This window comes from Cibotium barometz, chromosome 47, assembly GCF_041138505.1.
Source record: "Cibotium barometz isolate CiBa-2024 chromosome 47, ASM4113850v1, whole genome shotgun sequence".
NCBI classification, from domain to species: Eukaryota; Viridiplantae; Streptophyta; class Polypodiopsida; order Cyatheales; family Cibotiaceae; genus Cibotium; species Cibotium barometz.
The window spans coordinates 15,634,046-15,654,419 of NC_141092.1; the positions used below are offsets into that span (position 1 = coordinate 15,634,046).

A 20,374-nucleotide genomic window follows, 5' to 3' on the forward strand; every position below is an offset into this window, starting at 1 on the left:
TGAAGGAGAAATGCACTAAGAAATGGATAGAACTCATCAATAATGGCCCAAAATCACTGCTAATGCTCAAGAATTGCTCACAATATCCTCTCTATGCTCCCAAGAAGAAGGCAACTTTTTTTCATGCTCAAAACTACCATTTTCCTTGGAAAATAAGGGCTCCTTCACACTAAATTGGCACCTTTTTAGATCTAGCAAGTCTGGCTAACCCAAAATTTGATCCTCCTATCCCTTAATCACTACAAAACTCACAATAATGCATATATCTACATCCCCCTATATTTATGGAGTCTCCTAGTGTGTAGCAACACAAACAACATGTAACAAAGTGGAATGGTCTCATATGAATAATGGGCCCAAGGCCAATTGACCATGCCCATGGACAACACTTATGATAGTGTGAAAGGGGGTCATGTATATAGGTCACATATGCCATATTTTGGGTTTTGATAACCATCATAATACAAGTCATTTACTCTCTCTTCTCTCTCTAAACCTAGGTTAATGATCTTAATCTAGATTAATCCACGGCTAATTAGGCTAAATCAAGGCTAATCTAGATGTTACTTTCTTTCATTGGTATCAAAGCTATGTCTTTGATCCATCGCATAATGAGCTTGTTCTTGAGAATCCAGATGACATAAAATTACCTTCGCATAGACCAAACTCTAAGTTAATCTATCGCTTGTCAATCTTTCATTTTCTCATAATGGTCTAATGAACTATGTAAACTATCCACATCTATGGTTGCAGATGTGTACCCCTCATCATATGAGTAGTGGGAGCTAGTTCAGTGCATCATTGAATTATAAATGTGGTTCACGCACACATTGGTCGGCTACAATATGAGGGAAGGAGCAACAAAAGCCTTGTAGATGCAGGAATCTTTTTCTATGATCATTTCTACTGTCTGCTAAACAAGAAACACAATCGTGGCCGCCACTTGGAAGATCTACCTTTGCAAGAAGCTGAGTGGAACTACATGGATTGGCCTATCCCAAACCCCTCAGTAATGGAGTCAGCAACAAAGAACAAGCTCTTCAAGGATGTGCGACGCTCTCTACGAGGGAGCATTCCAACTCGTGTAGTAAAAGTTATTATTCACTTACCAATTACTGTGTTCGTGGAACTTTTTAGCTTATTTCGGTGAAGATAGCGAGAACCATGCTTGTCTACAAAGATTTGGACACATTCCTCTTAGCAAGACTTCTTGATGAGGGATGGCCGAGTAAAGTTTTTGGACGATATCCATTGTAACATTGCACTAGAGACAATAGTTGCGAAGTACATGATTGAAACTCAAAATTTTATCTTGTCCTTCTGGTATAGCAGGTCTCATTACATCAATGGAGAGTTGGTACCAATGGATCAGGAAGTCAATAGTTGCGAAGTACATGATTGAAACTCAAAATTTTATCTTGTCCTTCTGGTATAGCAGGTCTCATTACATCAATGGAGAGTTGGTACCAATGGATCAGGAAGTCACAAGTGCAATGGACGACAAAGTCATAGACATTGAAGTGAATGGTGAAGCTTCAACACTAGTGACAACTTTTTCTATACAAGAGAAATGTAATTTACAACAGCTAAGGAAGGATACTGTCGAAGAATCCTTGCAAGACATGCCGGCACACTTTAATTTCATTCACAATGGAAGAAAGGTCCTCCTTAGAAGGGAACGACTAATACAATGTAAAGAATTGGGTAACACATTCAAGATCATTCCTACTTGACAATACCCACTCCAATGTACTCTTCTGATATAATTAATCAAGTCTATCTTGTTAATGACACTCCTAATTGACATTACAAATTTGAATGTACTCTTTTAACATAATTAATCAAGAGCCTTTTGTATGCAGTATTTTCAAAAAACAAGACAATGTATACTATTTTCCAAGACGCATTACTTGAGTGATAATAGAATAGTTGAAGACATTACATTACAAAAAAGGATTTCGCATTACATAATCTTGTACAGAGTCTTTTGGTTTGTACAATCCATCTAAATATGCAATCAATTGTTCTTCCAAATAAACATCATCTACATTACCTTCGAAAGGAAGGGGTGATATCCATGTTCCAATGGAATTATACATAGCCTTCTCAGGGGTATCATCAATTAATAATGTATTTGTGGGATTATACAGGTGTTGGAAATCCACATAGCGTTTCATAAAAGTAAGGGAACCCCAGGTTTATTGTTGGGATGAAAAACACCTAGGTCAATGTAACAGTGCCTTTAGTCATATACAAAATACAATTCTATTTCCTCAATCTTAGATTTTCTCAAAACTAGCATGACAAGAGGCCTCAAATTATGCATCATCATTAAGGACCAGATGGCCAATCTAAAGTGCTTAGTTACAAAGTTGATAAATTGATACAGTTTGGGCCTTAGCATGACATGCATTTCCCAGACTTTGTAATTCCCTGTAGCACTTGGTCCAAAGCTCTTGGGCTGTCTTTTGAGCAGCAATCCATTAACATCCAAGATGATAAGCCTCCTTAGTGTCTGTAACCATTACTGACATGATTCTAATCAGTCTGAATATGATTGAAACTTATAATCATTGTTAAGGAAAAAACAGTTAATAGAAACAATTCTTAAAATTGAGTTGGTTACATTACATGAGGTAAATTAGGCTTGGGATCTTCATCAAGCTTGGGATCCTCACTAGCCTTGGCATCCTCATCAAACTTAGGTTCTTCATTGTTCGCCTCCCTACTAGGTCCTAGCTCGCGGCCTCTACAGTCTGCTTCGCGTCTGTCTTCTCTTCAGGCTTCGGCTCTGCCTCTTCAGCTCGCTCTACCTCATCAGCCTTGGGATGTTCAATGTTAACCTCCACATTGGACCTTAGCTCTGCCTCTATGTGCTCAGAGGGCTTTGGCTTGCCCCCTACAACCTGAAGGAGCACCTCGACGTCTGCAGGATCGAGGAATTCTGACTAGTTCTCCTCAGACATCTCTGTGTTATTCTTTAATATTAATCGTATCATGGTCACTTTGTACCGCTCCACATAGTTCCTATTATAATTCTGTAATGCGGTCTAAAAAAACAAAATTCACAATGTCAAACTGCAAATCTAGCTAAATCAATGTCCACCCAATGATTCTTCCACTTACCTTGGACATGAAGGGATTCATGGAAGAGACTCTGGAGAATATATTATGCTTGTATCATCGATCTCCATCCAGAGGAGTGTGAGTCTCCTTGCTTGGGCACTTGAACAGGCTTGACCTCTGATTTGTACAGTTCATAGTCTCCATATAGGGAACATGAAGAAGCCTTTTTATACACCTGAATAATAAATAATATTTCATAATAAGATACATTGCCAACTTCAAGGAGCCATAGATACTAGAGAAAGGTGCTTTGAATGTTTACTTATAGGCCTAACTCAGGATGTGATCTTGGTACTAAATTAAGAGTCCACACGATTCTCTTATCCAATTCTATAATGGCAAGGCTCCAATGGTTCCTGTAAAAGCAAAAATATCTAAAACTAAGGCATCCCCTATCTATTAGATACATATAACTAACAAGATAGAGGAGTAACATGCACTGATTCGTATGGAAAAATTAATACTGTAACCTCCAGCATGTTCAAATAGGTGAACCACTTTTGAATCTCTTTCTAGGAAGTACTCCTTCTTCTTAGCAGTGGTGCTAGCTAAGAGTTGAGCATAAACACCTCAGAGTGTCTCTCACGTGGAAGCTGGCACTTTATTAAACTGCAAAACAAGGGTAACTATAACTCATTGAGGAAAAAGGGAAGAACTAAAGACGGAAGGACCATATCATCAAAAAATGCAATTCGCATACCTACTTTAAACATATGTATAGGATAGTATCTGTGATCTGTGATGTCCTATCCATCAAAGTTCTGACACATAGGGATTTGCTGAAGTCATAATCATCATTCTAGTTATTATCATCATCACTAGGATTTGTCCCATTCATCCTCATTGTGGCTTTGTTCAACTTATCGCTTTTCAACCAAAATTCAAGAATCCTTGTTGCCTCTTTGGGGGTGGAAAGTTTGAAGTACTTCCCGGGGTTTGGAATCTTTTAAAATTAGAGGGTGCAGGCTTCAGCGAGACCTTAACTACAAAGGCTTTGGCAAAGTCCTTTGCCATTCTTACTACTTCGGCCATTGAGACAGGTTTGGCATTTTTTACTAAGGTGTCCAATGGCTCGTTCATTCCTCGAATGAACCTGGCCATCAGTTGCTCTTCATCCAATTATGGAGAATATTTGAGGAGAAGGGCAAAAGCTTCATGGTACTCTTCAATTGTCCGGCTATCCTGCTTTAGTTCCAAGAACTCATTCATTTTAGTTTCAAGGAAGCCCGGAGGACCAAACCTCTTTCTGAGGTAAGCTTTAAGATCGGTCCAGGTTTGGGTATTCCGGTCGAGACGGTTAGTCTCGCAGAAATTCCTCCAAGCGACCCTGGCCGTTTCCACAATCTTTAACCTAGCGAGAGCCATCTTGCTTCTCTCATTGTAGCCAGTTACATCAAAGTATTCTTCCATAGCCTCAATCCACTTTTCCACTACTTCACCTAACTGCCCCCCTTCACCCTTGAAGGGACCAGGTTGGGATCTTTGCAGTGCTTTTCAAACACCCGGATCTAACTCTTCATCATCATCGGTTAGAGGATCCAATTGCCTTGCACGGGCCGCGCGCCTCATGACTGACCAAATGAGATTTTTGTCAACTTAACTTTGACAATAGATTTATGATTATTTAATTTTTGTCAGCTTAACTTTGACAATAGATTTATTTAATTTTTGAGATTTATCTTTAAACAGAAAATTATTTCATCATACTTCTTGAACAAGATTAACCATATTCACAATCATGAAAGCAGTTTTGATTTTTTATTTTTTTTGCAAAACCTCATTTATTATCAAAAGTTTGAGATATATACATAGAGCATCACGGCTCCAAAGTCACTGTCTCAATCACGTACGCATAAAGAAACGAAACTGCGAAGGAGACATGCCATGGTACACACAATTCATTACAGAAAGAGGTGCTGTAATTCTACTTCTAGGGATAAAGCGGCTAAGAAGCCTAAAAACTTGGCATGAAATTCTGAAGTTCCTCGGTGAATGATTAAAGGGTTGTACATGCTGAACAAACCCTAGCCTTATCAGAATCATGGCTAAGGAAATATTTTGCCTGAGCCTCTGACGCTGATTGGTACTGATATTAATATATCGTCCTCCAAAGGACCACATATACCGACATCGCTCTACAAGATCAGGAAAGTAAAGACTCTCAAAATGACGTGCGAGTCTCACTCTGCTTACTCGGGTCGTAGCAGAGTTGATGAGGTGCTCGAATGCAAAGGCTATCATATCCTGACTCTGGGAGAGTTCAGGAATGCCAGATAGATTCGGGGTATCCATCTATAAATTTCCAATTCAATTTATGAGTTTTCAATTTTTGAAGTTCATTCAACATAATATTAACAAGCGAAAACATTATTCCCCAGATTTACTTTAAAATTTTAAGCAATTTTTTTTGCTGTTACGTAAATTTACAACGGAGTTCTGATACCAACTGTGAGATCCCACTGCCCCCTCCGCACACTGGATTCCCGATAGTAGCTGGCAGCGGAAGTAGCTTCCTCATGCATGGGGCAGGGTTTCCCACTCGGGGCCTCACCCTCAAATGTCTGGGCACGAGACTAAGCTGGTGGTCATTCCGAAAACCGAAACCAGGAAAATTTTCCATGCTCGAAAAACGGGGACGATTCCACCATTTTTATTTTCTTAACGAATTTTTCTAACAAAGTCAAGATACTGAACTATTCTTCATCTGAATAAACCAGATAGAAGGGAAACTATTACAGACTTAACTTGAAGGGATCAACGCTTCTTTTCCTAATTGAATCAGGCACAGCCGTTGATCTATTCATTAGAGAAGTCTTCAGGCTTTTATTTAATTATTACTCGAGTTCTAAACGTATTCCTATTAATCAATTTTATTATTAAAACTCTACTGATTCTAGCCTAACCCCATCCGGCCCATGCCACCGCCCAACCACTAGAATTGGGAGAACCAAACAAGTGCTTACCTACCCATAATTGAATTCCTTTCTTAACTTTTGCTTTAGAATACAGATACGCACACACTCCTCTTTAAACTTTAACTTATAAAACAATCCATTGACAAACAATTATTGGTTACAGATGTCATAACTCAAAATTTCCATTTAATCCTTGTTTCTCACAAAAAAAAGCAGTATCACTTTGGACTCTTCGTTGAGACCAGCTGAGCTGGTCAGCAAACGAGATCCAGTAACAAATTACAATAAACATTGGTCCATCATATGATATATATTTTCCACGACATATGCATGGGAGTCCTAAGCACCGCGAGCCCGTGCATCGCCTGGTCAGAACCCTCCACGATCCTCCTTAGGTGTCCTGGCACTTCACTCAGGGACCGCTTCGTCGACCCTCGCCCATCGTACCGGAAGCACACCATTTTTCACCATACCAAGGCTGGTCAAGACCTGGGCAGGTTTTTGCCGTGTCCTTTGAACACTTGTCGCCAGCTGTTGCAACCGAACTTCCCTTAGAAAAACACATGTACCAAATGCTCCCTCCTGCATTCTGGCGTAAGACAGTCCTTTAAGAAAACACGGTTTCTATGCAAGTTTTCAGTTTTGATTTTCTTTTGAATATAATGAGTATATCTTAAATCCGTATCCCAATACTTCTAGATCGCAGGTCTGAATTCCAACAGAAATTCATGAATTCTGTAACCTTGATCCTTAGATCCGAATCAAAGGGTCTTAACTTGATTTCAAATTCGGTGGGTGATTTGAGTGAGTTTTCCTGAACTGGTCACATCGTCTTTTCTTGACGAAGGAGTTATGTCTTGGTCATAGTTTGATTCAGGGTTTGAGTCTGGAAAGATTCTCCCTGAACTTTCTCGAAGGGTAATATTTCAATTACTACTTTACTGAATTTCATTCATTGAGTATTTGCTTAACTGAATTCAAAACTAATCACGAATTCCTATGAGGAATAAATTAATCATTTATCTAAAATTCTGACTTCGATAGTTCTTTTGAGTTTTCTCATTACCATCCTAGAGAATATGAAACGGTAGAATTTTCTCTCACAGAGTATTTACTTATTCATTTACCAATATTCATGGGATTTAAACATAGGATTAAAGAGAACTCTTATTTTGATATAAAAATTCTGTATGCATCTATTTATGCGTAAAAATCAATTTTGATGAAAGTAACACTTTTATAATAAAAAACATCTTTTATGCATCTATTTATGCATAAAAATCAATTTTGATGAAAGTAACACTTTTATGATAAAAAAATTCTTTTATGCATCTATTTATGCATGTATTCAAAACTGGCAAATCGACACATATTTTGTGAGACACCTTAGAGGCCTTGGAGACTCCAAGTTAAAATTTGGACAACGATCTCTATGTGTCTTGCATTATTGTAGTAGATGATAGAGAGAAGGACCACAAAGGCTATAAAAGGGTTATCTTCAAATGGCTCCTCTAAATCAAAATGCACTCTAATAGTACCATACCAACTCTTAATCACTCAGGTGGAAGCATTCTCGTTAATAGTAAGAATGTTCCTACCACATCTCTTAGAACCCTATTTGTTATAATCCAAGCTCATGAACATCTACATACCCAACCATCATAGACCAACATTTTTTTTTGTTGAAAAATAATTTAGCTATATTGCTTCAAGAAACAAGAGAAAAGATGTATATACGAGGCAACCATCGTAAGACATGGCTTTGGCCAATTACATCAAAATAAAAAAATACAAACATAGACTCACTACTCTCTATGGTGTTATAAACAACATTCAGGACATTGTGGCACTTTGACCTTCTCTAATCTTTGAGAAGATGGTTCATCTTACATTCTTGATAGAGCGGCATAATTCATAGCTCATAGTAAATTTGATGGCCATGTCAGGCTCATTCCCTAGTTGATCTGATTAGTGATATGGTGAGTGGCATCTAGCATAGTGCCTTATTAGAGATAGCAAATTCATCTTCTTTGAACTCTATTTCTAAGGTGGCCTCCCAAATCTCGCTACACTCCCATTCATGTCTTTATTTGCAAGTTCATCACCATGCTCTAAATTGTTTCATGTTGTCTTCCTTGCCTCTTGCAGTCACCCAAATATGATCCATATCAGCGACCAAAAATCCCATGTTCCATGTGATGTCCCGCAACCAATGGATGTGTTCCCATTGGTTGTGGGACATGGAATAGTTAGAATTGAAGATGAAATATCTAGAAGGTTTGCCAAGGTAATACTTGGCCATATAAAGGATGAAAAATCTGCACATGACAACTGAGACATTGCTAAGCTCTTCAAATTCTCAATAAACACAATTAACATATCTTGGGGTTGGCCCCAAAGATGATTAAATCTTGTTATGTAATGCATACACAACAAGTAGGAACCGAGCTAACTATAGGTTTGCCCTAGCTTGAAAGATGATCTATAATGGAGGCTCCTAAGGAAGTGGAGTTGGATCATCTTTTATGAGAGAGAGAGAGAGAGAGAGAGAGAGAGAGAGAGAGACCCCACAACCCAATGTAACCTGCCCCAACAAAGTAAAACCACCTCTGAGCCACCGATGATGTAGGCCATGTGGTAGATGTATGTATGAGTACTTTAGTCAGGTCACGGGCACTTGTAGTAGCCTTGGACATATAGAGAGAGAGAGTGTCAAGGACTATGAGTTTAGGGACTTGAGGCACTGGTCATCGCGGACTATCAAGTAAGAGGGAAACTTGGTATAGGGTCCAGGTGTGCTAGGAGTATTCACTTGAGGGGAGGTGCTGAAATATACAAGTAAATAGGGTGTGTGCGGGAACAAGCCCTTGGCTAGAGGTTGTAAAAGAGAATCTGTAAATGTGAGAGAACCTATGAAAAGGTGAGAAGAATCTACTGGGAGAGAATAAAGGGTCGCATGAAGAGATTTAGGAGGTGTGGAGATATTCTAAAAGAGGTGGAGAGAATCAAGCAAAAGAGGTGGAGTGAATCAAGGAGAAATCAGTGGGATTAGATGCTTGGATGTAAACTCTATAAATTGAGACATTGACCTAATGAGAATTTGCTGGTTTTTTATTATCCATGCCTACATTAAGCTATCAGTTAATTGCTCACTAATCATGTCTTAATTATCGTCTAATCTCTTTGTTAATGATGTTGATTCTAGCATTTGATCCACCATAGCTCATCACATTGCTGTAATTTTAACAAGACTAAGAATACATTGGTAAAGGTCAATTTGTATGCTCATTTGTAAATGTTAAGTCAAAGGTAAAAAAGGTGGCACATAGAAAGTGCAAGGAGGCATATATAGTGAGCATTTTTGGACACATGGTTGGCACTAGGGTGCACACATCTTGTGAGATGGGAGCTCCATGAGAGCTATAAAAGGATGTACTTGGATCAAACTCTAATGCAATGAGATTACGGTATTATGAATCTTAAACCTTGATTATTGATTAGCATTAAGATTAATCCCTTTTTTATTGCTATCTCTCTATAGTGAAGCCCATCATCATCTTCAATCCTCTTTAGCCATGTGATTTCTCAACAATGGCATAGTTATAGTGTCAACTCATGTAGTCGGGTTCACACTATCGATCAACCTTCCCTTATAGTATGTACTATTATCTTTATGTTATGTTTATAGAGAAGAGAAGAGAATAGAAGAAAATTCAGGTATCCATCTCTCTTGTGTGCTTGTCTACTCTTGTGTGTGTACGTTTGCTTGCAAGGAGCTTAAGATTGCTCTCTCCCTTGCATTCTTCTCATGGTATCAAAGTGCCAATTTTGGGTGAAGATCACAAGAGGCATCAACCAAGAAGAAAACAAAGGAAACAAAACATGGGTAGGGGTAACACCATCTCTTTCCCTTTGATTTGGAAGCAAATCTTTGTAGTTGCTAGTAAAGAGCATCATACAATAATAGTAAGATGCATTGTCACATTTTGAGCTGACCTCTTGTGTAGGAAAGGTCCATAGGACCTTAGTAGTTTCAAAATTTGAATTTAAGGCCATTTTGGACCAACTTTTGGATTCGAGATCATTGCGAGCCCATTTCGAGCCAGAATTTAGATTCGAGACCATTTTAGCTCCATTTTAGCTCCATTTTAGTTCAACAAGTTTTTTTGCAGTAGGCACTCTATGAAAGTGTTGACTTGGACTATGTATGCTCAACTTCTTGTTTGGTGCATAGTTGCAACATAAATTTGGTTGCAAGACAATCTGTGTAGAGAATCTCATATGTACAAGTTATTAGAAAATGTATGTTTATGTGACTAGTTCACATATAGTTACAGTGTAACAAATTTACAATACCGCAACAGGTGACCGTGTTAGAGATTACAAGTTTTTTATAAGTGCCGAAGTTTTTACAAGCATAAGTTGCTGTAGGTAATCATGTCAAACAGTCTATCCCAAATTGTAAGTGAGAATCCAGACAAGAACAACTTCCAAGCATGGAAATTCAAGATAAAAAATTTCCTCATGAGAAACGGATATTGGGAGTTTGTTTCAAGTGATGAGAAGGAGCTAAAGCTTCTGAAAGAAAATGTAACTCCTCAATAATAGACATAGGCCTTTATGGCTTGGCATAAGAAAGCCAGCAAAGTGATGTAGTAGCTGTCTATTAGCGTCTGAAAGAAAATGTAACTCCTCAATAATAGGCATAGGCCTTTAAGGCTTGGCATAAGAAAGCTAGCAAAGTGATGTACTAGCTGTCTATTAGTGTTTTAGTTGCGAAGCTCACATTCAATGCCAAAAAAAACCCAAGTATAATGTAATTGGACCTTCAAATTTTGATAAATACCTTAAGACTTTGGGTTAAACAATTTAAATTTGGTGGTTTTGAAAAAAAGTTACCGTGACAGAACTTTTCCACCGATAATTGAGAAACTAACTCCAGGACTAATCAAGTCTGATGAGCCATGTACAAAAGAATCTCCAATGACTGTTCAAACACCTCCCCCAATAAATGCACTTTAGCATCCCTTACTTTAAGCTTGAATGTCACCACTAAGGCCACATAATTCATGAAGGTAAGCTTTATCCAGCCATGGAAGTGGCATATATAAAGGAATAAGGCTGAATCCTAAGGATGCATGATGGATTGAAGTGTGTAAAGATGATGGTTTTACACCTATTAAAACAAAAGTCTCAAGTTCATCTAATCAGATGAGCCACAATGAGACTTGACAATCTTTCAAACTGGAAGCTGACATCAAATAACGAGAGGGTCATGTAATCAACTAAGCCCAAATGGAATAAGCGCACAAATCTCCACCCATTTAACCTGTCCAATGGCATACCCTCCAAATTTCACCCTCAATAGAACCATTAAGCGTGAACTAGACCTTTTAGATGTCAAACACAATCGCCATGAGAGTCTGGATGATGTTAGCTAATTTTTGTGGTAATAGCATATTAAGGAACAAGGTAGCTTCTGCAAGGATGAAGGAATGATGTGCAATGCTGAAAAAGAATGCCAGGAAGATGATTTTCCATATATAACTGAGAAACCCATGTAATGAGACTGGCTTTCAAACTAAAATGATGTACGAGGAAGGAATGATGGGCAATGCTGAAAAAGTATGCCAGGAAGATGGTTTTCCATGTATAACTGAGAAACCCATGTAGTGAGACTGGCTTTCAAACTAAAATGATGTACAAGGAACCAGGAGTGGGTCATGTAAATGACTAGACACCAGAGATGCAGGGGGAATTAGCGAAAAAATCAACCAAATCTATCTAAACAAGACCCTTACTAAATGCTCTTACCACCCTCCTTGCTTGAACTCTGAGATGTCAAACTAAGTTTACACATCTCATGAGGACAGGATTATCCAATTGGTGTGGAGAAGAAGAGGATGGCTGATGCCCGTCAGGATGATGATAATGATGAGGATAAGAGTATGTATTTGCTTGATGGCAATCAAAGATTTTTGTGATGCATGCTGACTGTCAATCTTGCAGGCTTCTAGACACAATTCTTAATACCATAAAAAGTTGCAACCCACAAGACGCTCTCATTTGAACCAGATACCAAAAGACTTCAACCAGCACAAGGTTACAAACATATACACAAATCAGAACTCAGTGAGCAAAAAAAAAAAAAAAAGATCTTTAAAAGTGCTGCCTTAAACACAGCCACAAAATTACAAAACCTTCAGAGCTGTTCAAGCACAACTTAATTACAAACACTCCTGTACATTTTGCCTCAAAACAGTATGGAAATGGGTTCTGACTCAGGCAGAGCCAAGTTTCGTTGATCCAAACTGTTGCCTGGAAAACATCGGTAGTTATAGACTACACTCTCCAATGGGTTAATTCTCAGTAACCCCTTCCTCCAGAAAATTTGGAATGGCTCTGTATTTTGAGTTGGGTCAGGCAGGGTTTCTTCAATGCACCCTGTACATAATACACCTGTACTAAAAATGTCATGTTGGCAGGCAAAAGAATCTACAGCCAGGCCACTGGAGACTACCATGAGAAAAGGTTACGGCCTAGACTACTTGGGTAAGTTTATACTAGCAGGTTACGCAAAAGCATGGACATCACATCGGGCATCTCTTCTTGAGCAATCAAACCCTTCAATCCGAACAGATGGACTAGGAGAGAAAGATGACCCAGTAATGGTTTTGGGGTTGGCAAACATCATGGGTGAAGGAGACATTTGATTACAAAACTGAACATCATGTACAATGGGATTGCTGGCTCGCCTGGGAGGAGAGCAGTATGGAGGGGAGCATTCAAAATTCAATTCTCCCTCGCCACAAGCACTCTGAAGCAAAACAGGCCGAGTAAGAGCGACAATACCAACCATAAATTTTGCTGAGAAAACTAGACATCTACACAAAGCCTACCTTGTTCAAGAAAATCTCCAGTATCTCATAGCCAGCTTCACATTCCAGGATTCTTGAAGAGCTGTCAACCAAATATAAGAACAGGATTAGCACTCACCTAGAAGCATGGGTATATAATTTGCTCCGTGCAAAATCCATAACAAGTCCTAGCGGTGACTAGACTGGCAGGTACAAAGGGCAACTCTAAGGTGAGGGACTTCAAGGCAGGAAATAAACAGCTCTAGCTAGAAAACCTAACAGTCCAACACATAATCACTCCTAGCTTTTAAAAGGCCCAACTTTGCAGCAGAGGGTTACAGTAAAATCAGGCATAGGAATCATTATGATACAAACTTACGTACTTCTGAAACTGGCGCATGGGCTTAATGAATTCAGGAGCACAACAAGAGAGGGCCATCCTGCGCGGCTTTGGGCAGACAACGTCTTCCTCATGCAAGTCCGCTTGAAGCCCAGACCTACACCTTCCTTTATCATTCATTTCAGCCCTGCTTTCTATGGTGTTCAAAGCAGCAATGTGCTGCACAAAATTTAAATTCCAGGAGTCCATCTATACAGTAATAATTTGGCCCTTTGAATGCTATTCTTCTATATGTACAAAACTCTCCCTTGGTTCTAATACCTGGAAAGAAGGCAACACAGCAAAACCAAGAAATTAGGCATCACAATCATATGAACAAAAGCAGAGAAAGCGTAATTTTGTAACCAAGACGGAATTAGATCAGAGGAAATTTAATTTTAAATTGACAGAACTTAGACGGCATGCAGAATGCAAATCCAAGAGCACTGCATACATAAGTACTCAAATAACCCCATCCGGCACCCACCAAGCAATGTAAGCAGCAGATCAAGCAACATCCCGGACACACGCATAAGAAAACATACGCATGCACGCTTACGCAGGCATGCATAAATAATTGTAGAAGATATGAAACGCAAGAGAATGAAACATTTACGGAGGTCTTCCTAGGCAGAGTATGAAAGGTCACGAGAAGGGGCTTCAAAGGTCCAAAAACATGACTTGTATGGTACAGTAGGTCAAACAGGGCTCGAGAAGCCCCTCTTTCTCTCCGTTCTCATGCAATCTGTGATCTAAAATCTTGATCTTAGATTAAAGGCACTAGATCTGTGTGTGTGTGTGTGTGTGTGTGTGTGTGTGTGTGTGTGTGTTTTGAGAGAGAGACAGAGAGAGAGAGAGCTAACCGGGAAGCTAATGATGTCTGACGCCCCTCCACAGAGAGAGAGGGAGGGACCTAACGGGGAACATTTCTGACCGTAACAGCACTCGCTGTGAAGCCCTAAACCACGCCGCCTAAGGCCGTAATCGGGAAGTACTTCTCTGTGCAGAGCTTAAATGCCCTTACACGCTGTTAAACACACTACTACAGGTGAAAACAAACTCGGTCAAGAAGAAGAAACCACAGCCATGTCTGTGCAAGCATCAAAGGTAAGCAGGCGAGACGCGGAAACAAGAAGCATATCCAGATCTGTGCTATATGAAAGAAGAACCTAGACATGGTAGAGGAGGGGGGAGGGAAGAGTACCTGCGGGGAGAGCCGATCTCTTGAAGACGAGCAGATAACCTGCAGCAACGCGAGGCTATGGCGCAAGAATACGCGGTTCTGCAGATGCAAGCGCGGACAGACATGGGTGGGTTATAGAGAGAGACAGCAAGAAGCGGCCAGGAGCGGTGCCCCAGCCAATGAAGAGACGCCACGTACCCCCTCTTCTTATTTTATTTTATCGCAATTTGAAATTTTGTTGGCATTTTTATATTTTTTTAAGGGAGATATTTTAAAAAAAACTAATATCGAGCAAAGATTTTTTTTTTGAAAATACAGGCCAACAACCCACGTGGAGCCATGCTCAATAGCCGGCCAATTAAAATTGGGCGCCACAAAAATTAAAGTCCTTTTTTTTCACCACACTCACATGAGGTCCAAATTTCAAATAAGGTCCCCACACCCTCAAATAAGGTCCATATTTTCCCCCCCTTAGAAGGTCCTTACAACCATAACTGTGTTCACACAAGTGTAAAACTCTAAAATAAGGACCTACCACTAGTAAAACATGCTTATCCATTAATTAGCAAGATGGACAGGAAGTCTCATCGAACCCCAGAGATCTCCCCCTTTCTTCGAGATTCTCTCCCATTTTTCCCCGTTTCCACGATGCGTGTACAGCACCTAGGATGGACACTAGAACTCGCCAATGGACGAGCACATGCTTTATTTTTTATGGGCATTTTGCCCATTATTGCATGTTTTAAATGTCTTTCACCATCAACTTTATGAAATAAACATCAAAAATTATATTAGAAATGATGTCTTATACACATTTTCTAAAAACTAATTTCACTTTTGTTGGACAAGGTAGCCGATCAAATTTAAGCTTGGACAAGTAGTATTGCTCAACTCTCCTCCCCCTCGGCAATCTCATGAGGAGCCGGGGGAGAGAGTCTTTTGATCGACTAGTAACCAATCAAATTCAAGCTTGGACAAGTAGTATTGATCAAGACTCTCTCCCCCCGTCTCGTTGAGAAGCCGATGTGTTTGTAAAGCTCAACTTAGGTCAATTAACTATTATTCTCATTTGGCCACAATCATGTGTCTAAAATGGGAATTGCCGAGTGTTTAGGTCACCACGATGGCTACTCCTCATATGGGGGGCTTACAAAATAGAGCACATCCGTCACCCAAAGTAGTGACAACGTGAGAGTGGAGCATCGAGTAAATGCTTCCCCCCCCCCCCCCAATTAATGAGATGAACTATCTCTTCGGCCCAACGCCAAGTCAATAAAGATGGAGCTCTAGCAAATCTCTTCCAAAAGTCTTAATGAAAACATTTGCACAATTCTATGTCCTCGCTCCAGCTCTCCATCCATGATAAGCTCATACACATAATGATATTGTGTCTCAATGTGCTTTGTGCGAGCATGAAACATGGCAATTGCCATGTAACTCTTATTGTCACATAGTAACATTGTCTTTCCCTATAATACCCATGTCTCCCAAGATCCTTCTTAATCAGACTATTTCACATAAAGCAAAGCACTTTGTACTCCTCTATAGAAGAAAGTGCCAAGCATAACGACGGTCAATCAAATGATTATTATTGAGGAGGTGCCGGAGGAAGGAGAGTATGCACAGGAGCCTCGACCAACTTTGGAGGAATTAGATGACAATTGGGAGGTGACCCCGAAGTATTTCCTACTGCAAGGGAATACACCATTGCCAATATTTCAAGCTGTAGTGTAATCGAAGGGCCATGATATTAATATCACCATGAGGAGAGCCCTCTTTTGCAATGCTACCATTGTCAACAAGGACCTCATCAAGTGGCTGATGTCCACATAAGATTAACGCAACAAACCCGCAAACTACTCAAGTCAACACACACGCTGGGTTGAGTTGCGTAGTTGCAGAATTGACCACCTGATTAAGGATTATCATTATATAAGGGCATTGGAGAGTCTTCAACAACAACCGCCAACCCAACCATGGGACTTCGAATGATTGGGGTGCTAGGGTGGTGACAACACCACTTAATGTCATAATTCATGCGCAAGCACTAAAGACCCCAGAAGTCAAGCGAGGGTTGTTAGCAAAGCCTTCTACACAAACAACAGGAAGGAGAAGACGAGCAAAGAAGGTGGGACGAGGAGACTCTACAGTAATCATTCAAGATGGTTCAAATGAAGGAACGGTTGAAACTACATCTATTGAGTCGAAACAGGATCAAGAGCTGATAAGAAAAGATGAGGAAGTAACACGGGAGGAAACTGAGCAGGTTGAAGAGTCCCACACACAAAGGGAGTGAGCGAATACCCAAATGCCTAGAAAGAGATTGAAAAGTTAGAGGCTACACAAGCTTTAGTCTAAGAAAGTCAAAATATGCTTGATGAACGGCTATAAGCTAGTCAAGCACTTGAAACAGTCTATCCTAGACATAATCTCATGAAGAAATCCAAATGGCTAAAAGTGCCAGAGATTGTTTCAGAACAAAGTGAGGGTGAAACAGACTCAGAAGAGGAAGGAAGAAACAACCTATTCTCGTGGATATTTGGGGAAGAAGGGGATTATTCCCTTTATGATTCAATAAATCCGATTTTGGGCTCATTCATTTGATGAGGCTGGACGGGATCACAAGCATGTAGGGATATGGTTGGACTATCTGCATTTCTCTTTGCAGAAATCAAAATGCTAATTGGCAACTGGCTAAGAGGAAATTCCAGACTATGAAGATATGGAGGAAGGGGGGAGATAATCTACCCAAACTTGTCTAGATTTCGGTTAACGAAATGGAAAGTATTATGACAGTGATGACACAAATGCAACACTTCTAGTGGTGCGCAAGGGTTAAAAAGCTCTTGCAATCCTAGATGAGGGAGCGGGAGTGAGTGTCATCACGAAACAATGTTGGAAATAATGGGAAAAACTAGCCTTAGAGCAATGAACCTCGTTGTTATTAAGATGGCTAACGGTACCACGTCACGACCCATGGGAGTTCTGTAGAATTTGAAGATGAAAGTCTTCTTTTTCTACCATAGACGTACATTTGCAGTGATGAATTTTATCGGACATGTAGATTCATATGATGTGATTCTTGGAAGGCCTTTTATGAGAAGTGCCAAATTGATGCATGATTGGGCCACAGATCATATCTATCCACATGAAGGATTCACAAATCCTGAAAGTAGACGTGCAAACCTAGAATACGCGTCCCATGGATGGGGGGCTATTGAGGAACGATTCAGAAACTACAGACAAAACTACCTCATTGCAACTATGTGAAACCCGTGAGGCACTAGAACCATCATAAGAAGATAACCTGTATGCTTCTCTTCTGAATGATGATTTTTGCGAGAATTGGATGCATATATTGGCCATGATAGATGTCATGGGGAAGATTGGGACAAAGTTTGTGGAACTTGATGAGACGCTAGTTACAACAATACGAATGTTAAAACTTGAGGCCCTTAGTAATGAACCAGTCTGAAGAGAAATGTTATCAAGCTAGTCAAGATTCTAAAAAGAAGACCCACGGATGCATAATGGCTGAGATACATTGAAGCTATTGAAGTTCATGAGAAATTTTCTAAGAATTGGGGAAATGAATTAAGCAAGGTAATGCTACTAACTTTGTGGAAGCTAGAAGTTAGCCAGAATCCCCTAAGCTCTCAAGGTCAGCAAGAAGAAAGTAAAACAAAGATTTGGTTGAGGAGGAACGAGAAGCAAAAAGATCTTTGACAAGAAGAGAGGAAAATCCTTCGATGTTGATGAGAGGAAGGTAGTTCACCTACGGGCACAACGCTCGAAGGGTGATCAACAAGATCCTCATATGATGGATGTGTAAAGGTGAAAGAGGTGAATATTACAGAGTCTGGCAAGGACTCCAAACATGTTTTCATTGTGCCATCTGACTTTGTCACTATACCCCCTTGGTAGATTTGTCTCATAAGTCTTCAAATACTCCACACATAAGTTTGTGTTGATAGGGCGGGGGAGGATTTCTACCATTCACCTTTTCCAGCTTGTCCTTGACTTATGTATCCTCCAGTATCTGTAAGCACTCTGGGCTATGGTACTGGAGCAAAATCTTTTTGTGAGCTGTTTGTATATCTATGCTGGATTACAGAGCCCTAAAACTTCTACACATATGGCCCAAGATAGCTGAGTTTAGTGCCTCGGGATGCTCTTTCTGTCCACTGGTGACCCGTTGTACTGACCTAAGTGTGACATCCAGATTCCCTTCTACTTCAGGGTCTGATGTGGCATAGAGGAAGCCATCTGGGACATTGAAAAGAGTGTCAGTTGTAATGACTGGTAGGAGCTCATGGTCCTTCTCTTTTTCTTTTTTCTTTTTTCTTTTTCCTTGTTTTTTTGGGTGCATCTGTCATGCCATGTCATCAACTTGAGTTTCCATGTCTTCATCACCCCCCATGCATGGGTGTGTTTCACATACAAGTAAAATATATATATAAATAAATTATAGATAATCCATGCATATGTATGTAAATTACTCTTATGATATCTACTTTTTTTAAATAAAATATATATGATTTAAAAATATATTATTACACCTATCTATTTTTTAAATATTTTTAAAAATTATATATATATATATATATATATATATATTAAAGGCATGTTTATATATATATATAGAAAATTTAATTTTTAAAAAAATAAATAACATATGTAAATTGAATAATATACTATTTTATAGTTAAAAAATATATATTTTATCTTCTTAAAAATAGATTTTATTTATTTTTTACAATATTTATTTAAAATATTATATCAAAATCCTCTCCATTTTAAAAATATAACCAAAGATATCATGTATATTTAATTAAAAATATATCTATTAATCCATAATCATCTAGTTGAATAAGGAAAATCTTATCTTATGAATTAGAATATCCCCAATACAATGTAAGGTAAGAGAGTGTTGTTTCTTAGAAATGCACACACTTCTATGCTTATTTCATTCAATCATAGCTTGGTGTTTAGTCTTTATAGCATGTTAGAATGGGCTCACAAAGTCGTAGGAGTAATAAATCTGATAGAAATAGGAAACCCCTTGCTCATGAGGCTCAAGAAATAGGAAACCCCTTCCTTATGAGGCTTAAGAAGTTGAGTGAAAAGAGAATCCTTATTTTTTATATAAAGATTCTTTACACATCTATTTATGCATAATTTCAATTTTAAGGAGAATAACACTTTCGAAATAAAAATAAATCTTTTATGCATCTTTCTATGCATAAATTTAATTTTAATGAGAATAACTCTTTTGAATTAAAAATAAATTTCTTTATGCATCTTTCTACGCATAAATTCAATTTTAATGAGAATAATTCTTTTGAATTAAAAATAAATCTAATGAAAATCACTCTTTTATAATAAAAAAATAACCAATATGCATCTTTCTATGCATAGAATTTAATTTTAATAGAAATAACACTTTTATAATAAAATTATTTCTACTATGCATTTTTCTATGCATAGAATGAAAATAACACTTTTAAAATACACAAACAATGGGGATTACTCTTTTTGAATAATAAAAGATAAAACTTATTTCATAAAATTTAAGAAAATTTTGCCATAGCCTCCTTTGTATGGCTGACCATTTTTTAAATTTTCTATCCTAAAATTACTTAAAAATTATCCCCAATTGGTCTAAAGCATTCCAAACTAATCAAATTCTACTTTTAAAAGAGAAACAATATGAAAAGTTTAATTCCAACAATTAGATTACTTAACTAGGATAAAGAAGGGCTGAATTTAAGAAGGAGAGGAGGAAAGTCTTTCCAACAAGGCATAGCATCTGCTTATCATTTTAAAGATAACAAAAAATCAGAAAACCATTAAAAGAATAAAGAAAAAGTAAGATTTCTTACTTACATGAATTTCTGGGAGCTTTCCTTTGGCT

The 20,374-nt window shown here is 38.7% G+C and overlaps 1 protein-coding gene across 4 annotated transcripts; it reads right to left on the reverse strand.

Annotated features, from left to right (window-relative positions):
* Positions 1 to 12,184: 12,184 nt before the first annotated feature.
* LOC147611407 (uncharacterized) lies at positions 12,185 to 14,612 on the reverse strand. 4 transcript variants are annotated; one of them, XM_086784487.1, is made up of 5 exons: positions 14,482 to 14,596; positions 14,141 to 14,304; positions 13,282 to 13,559; positions 12,941 to 13,001; positions 12,185 to 12,858 (listed from the first exon to the last, which is right to left on the reverse strand). In XM_086784487.1, exons 3-5 carry the CDS (start codon positions 13,485 to 13,487, stop codon positions 12,613 to 12,615), a joined length of 513 nt encoding a protein of 170 aa, XP_086640613.1. In that variant the 5' UTR covers positions 13,488 to 13,559; positions 14,141 to 14,304; positions 14,482 to 14,596; the 3' UTR covers positions 12,185 to 12,612. The 4 variants fall into 4 exon arrangements, with proteins under 4 accessions (XP_086640613.1, XP_086640611.1, XP_086640612.1 ...); XM_086784485.1 differs by having other exon boundaries at positions 14,141 to 14,316; positions 14,482 to 14,586; XM_086784486.1 differs by having other exon boundaries at positions 14,141 to 14,319; positions 14,482 to 14,572.
* Positions 14,613 to 20,374: the final 5,762 nt, after the last annotated feature.